Source organism: Apteryx mantelli, chromosome 17, assembly GCF_036417845.1.
Source record: "Apteryx mantelli isolate bAptMan1 chromosome 17, bAptMan1.hap1, whole genome shotgun sequence".
Lineage (NCBI taxonomy): Eukaryota > Metazoa > Chordata > Aves > Apterygiformes > Apterygidae > Apteryx > Apteryx mantelli.
The window spans coordinates 4,004,693-4,015,155 of record NC_089994.1 but is presented as its reverse complement, the minus strand read 5'-3'; the positions used below and the strand labels follow the sequence as shown (position 1 = coordinate 4,015,155).

Genomic DNA, 10,463 nt, shown 5'->3' with positions numbered 1-10,463 from the left:
TTTGTGTTGTCGGCAAACTTGCTGAGGGTGCACTCTGTCCCTTCATCCAGGTCACTGATGAATACGTTGAACAAGACTGGACCCAGTACTGACCCCTGGGGGACACCGCTAGCTACAGGCCTCCAACTAGACTCTGTGCCACTGATCACAACTCTCTGAGCTCTGCCATTCAGCCAGTTCTCAATCCACCTCACTGTCCACTCATCTAACCCACACTTCCTGAGCTTACCTATGAGGATGTTATGGGAGAGAGTGTCAAAAGCCTTGCTGAAGTCAAGGTAGACAACATCCACTGCTCTCCCCTCATCTACCCAGCCAGTCATTCCATCATAGAAGGCTATCAGATTGGTTAGGCATGATTTCCCCTTGGTGAAGCCATGCTGACTACTCCTGATCACCTTCTTTTCCTCCACATGCGTGGAGATGGCTTCCAGGATGAGCTGCTCCATCACCTTTCCAGGGATGGAGGTGAGGCTGACTGGCCTGTAGTTCCCTGGGTCCTCCTTCTTGCCCTTTTTGAAGACTGGGGTGACATTGGCTTTCTTCCAGTCCTCGGGCACCTCTCCTGTCCTCCATGACCTTTCAAAGATGATGGAGAGTGGCTTAGCAATGACATCCGCCAGCTCCCTCAGCACTCGTGGGTGCATCCCATCGGGGCCCGTGGATTTGTGGGTGTCAGGTTTGCTTAAATGATCTCTAACCCACTCCTCCTCCACCAAGGGAAAGTCTTCCTTCCTCCAGACTTTCTCTCTTGCCTCCAGGATCTGGGGTTCCTGAGGGCTGGCCTGAGCAGTAAAGACTGAAGCAAAGAAGGCATTCAGTAACATTCATGTCAGACTGTGGGACAGATACAGGCAGAAATTGTACGAGAGAAACTAATTCCATAGTGTGAGAATGAGCATTTCTCTTGAAATTGAGGGCTCCAGGTCCCAGTGAATTAAATAATTTGCAAACAGATGCCTGATATTTGTAGACTTTGAGTTGGAGACATTTGAGGAGGAGTGACTGATGCACCAGATGGCTGTGCTGCTATTCAGAGGGACCTCAACAGGCTGGGGAAATAGGCAGAGAGGAATCTCATGAAGTTCATCAAAGGGAAGTGCAAAGTCCTGCACCTGGGCAGGAATAACCTCATGCACCAGTACGTGCTGGAGGCCAACCAGCTGGAAAGCAGCTTTGCAGAGAAGGACCTGGAGGTCCTGAAGTTGTGGAGTCTCTGTCCTTGGACATATTCAAACCCTGACTGGACATGGTGCTGGGCAACCTGCTCTAGCTAACCCTGCTTGAGCAGGGGAGTTAGACCAGATGATCTCCAGAGGTCTCTGCCAATCCCAACTATTCTGTGATACTGTGAGTTCAGTATAACTTGCCCCTGTGTTTCCTGCAACTTAAGTGCTTGTATTCCTAAGCTCATGTGTGCAGCTGTTTGGAGAAACAACAGCTGGGTTGCTGGGTTTCTCTATCCTCTTTGTAATACACAGATTTATTGCAGATATGAATTCTCATGGAGCTTTTCTATCCCATACAGGTTGTGATGGAAGACTGAAATTCAGGATGGCATGAGCTGGCAGTTTATCATGAGAGGATGTGCCTGCACCCTTGCTGACCTGCTTGCTCAGCCTGTGCCCCACTGCATCTCCTGGCCGGCACGTGGGCTGCAGCCTGTCTTTGCCTTGCCCCTTGTTCCTGGTGCACCGCTCTGGCTGCTTGGCTCGCCATGGGAGGATGCTTCTCCAAGCCCAAACCAGGTGACTGCTCTTCAGCGCTTTGCTCCTGTCACACGGCAGCCTCTGCAGCTGCGGATTAAAGTAGGTCAGCCATGCGGCAGTCTCCACAGGAGCCAGCTTTGGAGAATGTTAATTCTCTGCTCCTGCGGGGAGGATTACGGACCTGTTAATCCCCCCAGAATTCCTTTGCACTTTCACTCACTTGCAAGGAATCATGCAAAAGCTTTAGCAGTGCTTTTGGGGGAGGCTCTGAGATACAGTGAACTGGAGTTGTAGTGAATGATGGAAGGATGGAGTTGAAGTGAATGATGGAGGAAAGAAAGCTGAGCAGGGAGTCAGTCATGGTATGAGTCAAGGGCAAGCATTCTGTCCAAAGCTGTTCTGAGCTCAAAGACAAATCCAAAATTATAGGAATGTTTCCCACTTAATTAGTCCTCACTGTCTCATCTGCTGTGATGGCCATGAACTGCATTTCAGCTGCTTTGTGACCCCATCCAAACAAGTATTGTGTGATCTTCCCTAGCCTTCCCACAACATCTACTGCACTCCCTCCCATGCCTGAGCCTCCTCTACCTCTCGTACAGCTCCTGGCCCGTGTCTTGATCCACTTAATGACCTATCCTGCTTCTGTGCTTCCTTTTGGGTGCCACTTTCTGCCTCCCCGCAGTTCATGGGGACACAACTGGTCCCTTCATGTCTTGGGGTGAGTTTGTGTGATATCTGTCTTAGTATAGATGCTTGTGACTCTTTGTCAAGAACCTTTCTTGATGCTGTGACTTTGCCAGTCACTGACAAGCCCTGAATTTTGCCTCTTTTGGAAGGGAGCAAGAGCATCTACTTGATTTCTTGTTGTTTTCTCAATCACTATAGCCTAGGCCAGTGCTAGGTTCTGTGAATGGTGCTGTGTTCTGTGAATTTTATTTTCTTTAGCAGCAGTACACAGGAAGTTTGTCCATGCATGTTACCTCTGGCATGTAAATTAGCCTTAGGCACCTGGACCTCAAGGATAGTTCCTCTGTTTCTGCAAACTCCTGCAGTATTCTGTGGACATTCCCCTTCTGCAGCTCTGCTGTATGGGCTCCCTGCTCCTGTTCTGTGATCGTCCTCTCGGGATGTGTGCTTGGGAGCTGAGGGACAGGGTGAAAGACTCAGAAAGTTTGGTGGTGCAGGTTTGCAAGCCACCAAGTATTCACTAAATGGAGTCCTCTGCTCCACTGCCCCTGCTCTGCAAGGCACTGACGTACAATTTGTCTTTGAGATGGTGACGGGTGGTTTCTGAGACACAAAGAGAAAAAGAAAGTTTGGCTTCTGCGATTCATCTATACTGTGATTATTTTACTGGTGTTTTACTGGTCATTATAGTGCCCAGATACTATAGCATTGGATACTGTAGTCAAATATATGTTTTCAGATTCAGAGCTGAACTGTAAGTTTTTATGGAAAAGCCACACTGTTTTATGTCCTTACTTGAAATATTTAAGGAGTGAAAACACATCCAGGAATAAATGTCATCACTGACTAAACCTGTAACAAACTCTGCTGGCAGTTCCTTTTTATTTTGTATACCATCAGCAAAATTCTGTTTTATCTTAGACCAATGCAGGAATAAGAGCTCTGCAGGCATATTTCCTGTAGTGCATATTTTCATGTAGAGCTGTATTTGCATAGCAGGGCAAATGATTGAAAATGCCCTACTGTAATGTAACACTCTTTCTGTAACTCTGTTTTTAGCGCTTTTCAAAAGCTTTTGACAAGCCTTTCCCCAGCCCCTTGTTTGCACACCACTGACTGGAAATGCTTCATCTCAGTGATTATAAAACCTCCAAATGCAATAAGATAAACAGAGATACATTTGCAGCTACTGCCTGTTTTGGCCAAGAGGTTTCACAAACTTTTTATAATATTTGCTGTTCACATTTCTTGCAGGAACAGTGAATGTAAGGCTAGCTAGTCGACATTCCTATTTCTAAAAATCCAGCTATCCCCTGTGAAAATGAGAAGCAGGCCAGGCAGGGGACCAAATGGAGCTATCTTCTCTATCAGTAATGTTTTGACATGAAGGGAATATTGTAGATACCATCCTGAAGTCGATAGGATTTAACTTATTCAGATACTTTTGAAAGATGCATGTGAGGTTCTTATCTGCTCCCATCTTGTTGTTCCAAGAGAGACTCTCAGTCTTTCTGAATACCCTCAGCATTTCTCAAGATAACCTTGAAATTACACACATATTACTATATTCTAGAAGGACCTTTTGCTGAACAGATAACCAGTACAAGTGTGAATATTGCTGCAGAACCCAACCCTATCCTGATATTTAAGTGTTTAGTTAAAATGTTATGTTCAAGTACTGGAGTCATCTTTTGTTCTCTCTGGTGGTGCAATCACGAGTCCAAGCACTATTCTGAAGGCCTCCTTCTCAATCTTTGCATAATTTTTCCATTTTTGTCAGGGTGCATGATGCATATGTAATGAACTTCACATTGCCATCTGGCAATCTGTGTGAGATCACAGCTCCCACTCCAACAGGAGAGGCATCACAAGGCAAGATTATAGGCAAAGGGGATCATCGTGCACCAACACCTGCATAGAAGACTATTCTGTGTTAGCTGCCATGATTGCTTGTTGGCTTTTCTGCAACTCCTTCCAATATTGACCTTTGTTCTAGAGGTTGTTCAGGGCAGTTCACAGATTATTCATCACCAAAAGTCCTCATTATAGTGTAGTTAAAGTTGTCTGTGGCATCTGTTATCCTTCCGGAATGTAAAGTTTGGTGAAATTCCAACCTTGGAAAGTGAGGAAATGGAGAGTTATGGTCTACAGGAATGCAGTCTAAACACCAGAATTAGAAGAAAGGCTTGTAGAATGTATTTAATTATTTTTCTGTGCACTTTTCCCTAGGCTTAGAGTTTGACCATTGGGTAGGGTAGACAGTGGTCTATGGACAGTATGGCTGATCTGAATAAAAGTTTTGTCGTAGCGCAGAGAATGCGTTTGGCTCTGAGCAGGGAACGTGGGTCTTGTTCCTCAGTGTTATATGTTGCCTGAGGAGGTATTGTGCACTGTGAGTCCTTCTGAGCTTTGCTCCACAAGTGCAGTCACAACTGGGTTGGCAGACCCTTCAGCGCTCCACATCCTGTTTTTTATGAATGTGGTTTTTGCTGAAATTGGCATCTGGAAAGACAGGATAGAACCAGGCGCATTTGACCTCTAGGTTTTGTCATTAACTTTACCATTTTTAATAGAAATGGTTCTGAGTCTCTTTCAGGCCGCTAAAAGTAGTTGTCATCTAGATTTTCAGTGTCAGTGTAACTAATTAAAGATAAGGAACGTTATGGGACTACCGAGGGATCTCTGGTGGGCCATGCACCTTGGGTGAGCCTGGAAGATGTCTGGAAAGTGCAATTCTGGCAGGGGAAAGGGAGAGATCCCAAACATGGTCCACAGTGACAATTTTATTCTATGCTGGGTGCAGTAAATAAAATTATGTTGGAATACACTGGGGTTCCTCTCTCTTTATCCTCTCATCCCCTGCTATTCCTTGCACCTTAATCTACCCTCAACAATTTTTCAGTTTACCTCCTCCCACTTCACCAAGCAGTTAGCATTTTAGAAGCTGCTTTTGATAAAAGGTTGTTTCTTGCTGTCTGGTGCTCATTTGCTTGGTACCTGCTCATTGTAAGCAGCAGCTTCTCGTGCATCACATGATTTTGTGGTTTGGTACACCAGACATGGAAGCTTTCCCGTCCTTCAGCTGAACTCCTCCCTCCCGTCTCAGGGCAGGCATTCTCGTCTTACCCAGCCCACACACAAGCCAGCTCCCTCGGCTGGCTCCTGTCAATACTGTCTTCCATGGCATAGCCATATTAACTTAGTATTTTCCTTGTTTTCACATTTTAAGTATGATATTTTAAATCTCCTGATATCTATAGTTTAAGTTTAACCTCTAGCAGGGCGTTGAACACCACCATGCATCTAATCCTGTGCTGTGGAAGTCCTGGGTCCCTTAATTGCCTTAATTTTTTAAAATACTAACCTTAGCTCTGCAATGCAACCCAGCCCAGCCAAGCCATCCCCTCCACTTTACACTGCATTGCTATGGGTTGATTCCAATATTTCCCCCTATTTTCATCAACTCCTCTTCCTCTTGCTCTCCAGCACCCTTTTCTTTACACAGGCCATCAGCTGCCCACAAACTGCACAAACTGAGCTAGGGAGAAGGTGCAGCGTGGAAGCCACAAGGACAATTATAAAAGGGAGAGGGCAAAAGCTGCCAGGCCAAGGAGGTGATGTGAACAGGGCAATGAGCCAGCATGGGGCAATTTAGTTCCAAAAATTCAGGATCTAGCATTAGCATTTGTGATCCATTAGTATCCAGATACTTGATCAGAATGTCATATCTTCCTCGTAGAAGTAATTGAGTCTTCTTTGATTTTTTTTTTTTTTGGTTGGCTCAGATGCTTCCCGGGGCTGGAGTTATGAATTTCACATGAAACAGTTCTTGAATACAAAGCATGAAAGTCCCTGGAGCAGGGCTGGGCACCCGGATGCCTTTCTCTCAGTGAACATCCCTAACCACTAGGCTGGGGCATCAGGCTCCCCGTGCTGCCAGTGCAGCGGGTGGTCGCTCACAGCTTCTCCCACTCACTAGGTTATTGCAGCTTGCAACCTTATGGCTCAGGTACCTGGCTAAAAGTGGGCAAGGAGGCTTTGAATTGTCCCAGGCAAGAGATTTAAGAATCTCTTAGGAATAACGTTTAAGAATGAATTAATTTACTTGAGGTATAATGGAGTATTAATGACTAGCTCCCAGGTTTTAATGACTACTGGCTGTAGGAGAAAACACATGAAAACATCATGTTTGCAGTGTTAAAGCAAAAAACCAGTCAATTGTGATATGAAAGGGGCTGCCCAGTGCTGGGATGAGGTTTCTGGATATGTGCATAGGTGTCCCACTAGTGCTCTCAGGCCTAAAGACTTAAAATCTGGGAGCTTCCCTCCCCCCCAAAAAAAGCTCACAATGTATAGTCTTGACAAATGTTCACATTTTAGGCAATTCTATGATTTTAGAGACCTGATTCAGGGTTTTCAAACACTAAGAGTTGGCAGTACTGCATGAGATATACGTTGATATGCAGTATTAGCATCCGCAAATAAAATAACTCAACCTGTTTCATCTACTCTTTTGTATATTCTTATAAAATACTTCCAGCCCTGGCCTGCTGCTAATGTGCTTCATATATATGTATATACCTAAATGCACACATATGCACACACATACATACACACACACACACACACACACACACACACACACACACATGCAGAATAGCAGTTGCTCTGCCCTGAAAGATAACCATCATCTTCATTCCCACTTCTGAGGATCTCAAGCTGTGTTACAGCAGTGCCTGTGGCTGGTCCAGGAGGAGTCAACCACCACACAGACAGCAACAGATTTATATGCATGTGCCTAACACTTCCCAAACAATTCACTTTTTAAGCTGTGGAATCTCTTTTAGCAGCTTTTTAAAAGACCGACAAAAGGATGGAGCAGGTTGAGCACAGCTGCATAGTGCCAGGTGACTTCAAAAGTTAAACTTGTTTTTATAAATGTCTTTCATGCAAGTGTCATTTTCTCTGATCAAAATAGAGCCAGTTTCCTGGACAAACTCAGGTGCTGCTGAGCCCTGGATTCCAGAAGGGATCAGCACATGGGAATGCAGGTCTTTGGCCAGGGAGCCACCCCACGCTGGGCTGCAGGCTGAACCCGGGGAGGAGGAGGAGGCGGAGGAGGCAGGGGAGCGCTGGGGAGGGCAGTGCTGGTGGCACGGAGGCGAGAAGGCACTGAGTGGGGACAGGAGCCTCGGATGGCGATAAAGGGGAGGGGAGAGGGGAGTCGGAGCAGCCATGCACGGAGACAAGGGGTGAAGCGTGGGGCCTGAAATCGGACGGAGGGACAGGACTTCATGCTTTTTTTTTTTCTTTTCCGAGGGACATTTATTTCGAAGCTGGGTGGTATGTCAGTCATCGCTCTCACTGAGTAATGAACCAGTGCTTGTGAATGCTGTAACATACCACGTGGCCAGATGGGTGTTGCTTTTTTGCATATATTCTTCTGAGGGGAAGCTAAACTTCCATCTTTGTCCGTGGAGGATCATACACCCATGGATTACCAAGCTCTCTGGGTCCTCTGCTTGCTTGATTCAAGTGTAGTTTGAAAACTGTTGAGAAAACAGCCCAAGTGACAGGCTTGGGTGTTTATTCCACGCACAACGAATTTACCAGCATTAATGGCATTACTAGGGCTTGTAGTTTTTTGTAGTTTGCCAGTCCCAGCCTGGTCTCTTCCAGTGCAGTGATCTCCTGTAACAGGATTCCACTGCCTGACTTGGTGACATCTTGTTGCTCTGGGCAGGCTCAGATGAAGGCACTACTCAAGGGCACTTCATTTTCATGCAAACCAAGATGTATTGTTTCCATGCTGGATTTCTAACAACCCCAGTCTCACCTATTATGCATAATCAGTTGTTAGCCTTAAGGAAATGCAACCGCATTATCTTCAGATAGTTCACTGATCAAATATGTAATCATAAATGATTCGCCTGTTTCTTTGACTGGAAAAGACATAAATTGATGTTGATTATATTTCATAATTCTGTCCTGGAAAATCCATGCCTGCTTTTCCAAATGTTTTAGGAAAACATTGCTTATGAAAAACAGTCTCTTTGCTGGTCACCCGCTGAGAGCTGTGTTGCATCACTGAAGCTTCTGTAGAGCTCTAGGAAGAAATTTGCTCGCAGCAAAGATTTTTTAAAATGTGTAGAGCTGGGCATATTTGTTTGCAATAACTGCTGCAGCTGTCAGATACAATAATGCAACAGAAATTCACATTTTCTGTGTCTTCCATTGGTTCAGCATGGGTACACAGAAAATTGCTTTACTAGAGCCATCCATCAGAGCATCTGGGCTGTATCCTGCCTCTGCTTGATTGCTAGGATTTGGTACTTCAGCAAAAAGTAGTCCCTTCTCACACACTGCCAGGCTGTCAAGGAGACGAAGTTGCTTCTGTGGCCCTACAGGAGTAATAGATGCCCAGGAGGTTTGATTCATCCAGTCTAATCAGGCATGATTAAAAATGTTATTGTCAAGCGAAATCTGTTTTTAAAGCAAATTACAGCATTAGGCTCTGACCTCTCATGGCAGCAAATTCCACAGCCAGGCGACGTGCTGTGGGCTGAAGTGTTTCCTCTGCTTCTTGCAGCTTTGTTAGCTGCAATGGCAGTGAGTGATCCCATGTTCCTGTGATGGAAAAGCACAGAAACTAGAAACTCACAGACCTTTTGAGACAAACAACTGTTTCCAGTTAATTGAAAGAGAAAAAGCAAATTTTTCTTAAATAGGAGACCTGCTGTGCGTCCTCAGAAATGCTGCATAGCCCTGCTGAGGCAGGAGATAGCCAGCTTGAAGGGGAGCCCTGACCCCATGGGGGCAGTGCCCACACAGCCCCTAAAGGAAAGGCAAACTGCACACGCGGCGGCGGCTGCAGAAAATCTGCTCAGAAAGAGGTGGCCGCATTGTGCTGCAAACCACCGGCTCATTGCTGGCACCACACGCTTCCTCTTTTCCCAAGACCCTGGTGCTCTGAGGCTGGAGTTGGACTCCTTGAGCAGGCAGCAGAGTTTAGCCCCTTACCCTCTTTAATGGTGGAGTAACCGAAAAATCAGGTACTCCCACTAAGTTGTCGGAAAAATATGCTTCCTTCAGGATGGAAACATTGAATTTAAAGGGAAGTAAGGGCTAACCAGCTACAGACCCTTAAGCAGAAAGACAGAGATCAGATTGGAAGAACAGTGTCTTCCAGTATTGGTGGATGCTTTCACTCTATCGCCATCTGAGACAGGTTTTGTAGGTAGACATAATATCTTTTATTAGGCCGACTGGAATAGCTCGAAAAGCTATAAAGTCTTTGGACCTGGCTGAGGAAGGCTTCTGTGCTCCAAGGCAGGTCTGATGATTTCAATTTGACCACCTGATCTGATAGAAGAAACCACCTTGGCTACAAGCCTTATCTTGCCTATGCCTTTTGATGACTATGGCCATATAAGTAGCATGGCTACATATATGCATATGGCCTTGTGTGTGTATGTGTGTGTTTATATATAAATATATATAAATATGTATGCCTTGTATGTAGCATTAGCACCTGCAAGGGCGTGCAGGCATGGCAGACTTTTCTGGCTACCCATTGCCGTGCTGTGCTCCCTTGGGCTGTATTCTCCCCTGCTCAGTCATCTCCCTGATAAAGTCTTGTATTTTTTCACTCCTGTTGAGGGCACAGTCAGTCTGATCTGGCCATGCATGGTCCTATCAAGGAGGAGACCCCGCAGGTCACTTGTTGGTGCTACTACTCCCTGCATCCCAAAGTGAATATATGACTGTCATCCTCAGCTTTGTTTCCACATAGATGGAAATCCATTTGGATTAACTAACTATCCCTTTCTTCTGTGAACACCAGGATCTAGTCCCCAAACTTGCCACTGCCTCAGATTTGTTTTCCCTAAGAGCTGCTCAGCTATGTCATCCCACTAGACTTTCACCAGTGTCAAGCCTGCCTGTGGCTGCTGCTGCTCTCCTGCCATGGCTGTCCTGTCCGTGGTGGGCAGGACCTCACTTCTTCTCCTGGACTTGGTGCCCTTCTATGCTGGCGCCCAAGTTAGACTCCCCAACAACCTGCCC

At 45.8% G+C, this 10,463-nt stretch overlaps 1 protein-coding gene across 1 annotated transcript in view; it reads left to right on the top strand.

Annotated features, from left to right (window-relative positions):
- The first annotated feature begins 1,717 nt into the window (after window positions 1-1,717).
- AIFM3 (apoptosis inducing factor mitochondria associated 3) overlaps window positions 1,718-10,463 on the top strand; it is a 63,287-nt gene continuing 54,541 nt past the window's right edge. The window contains exon 1 of the mRNA XM_067307321.1: window positions 1,718-1,748. Within this exon, the coding sequence (XP_067163422.1) occupies window positions 1,718-1,748 (31 nt within the window). The remainder of the gene's footprint in view (window positions 1,749-10,463) is intronic.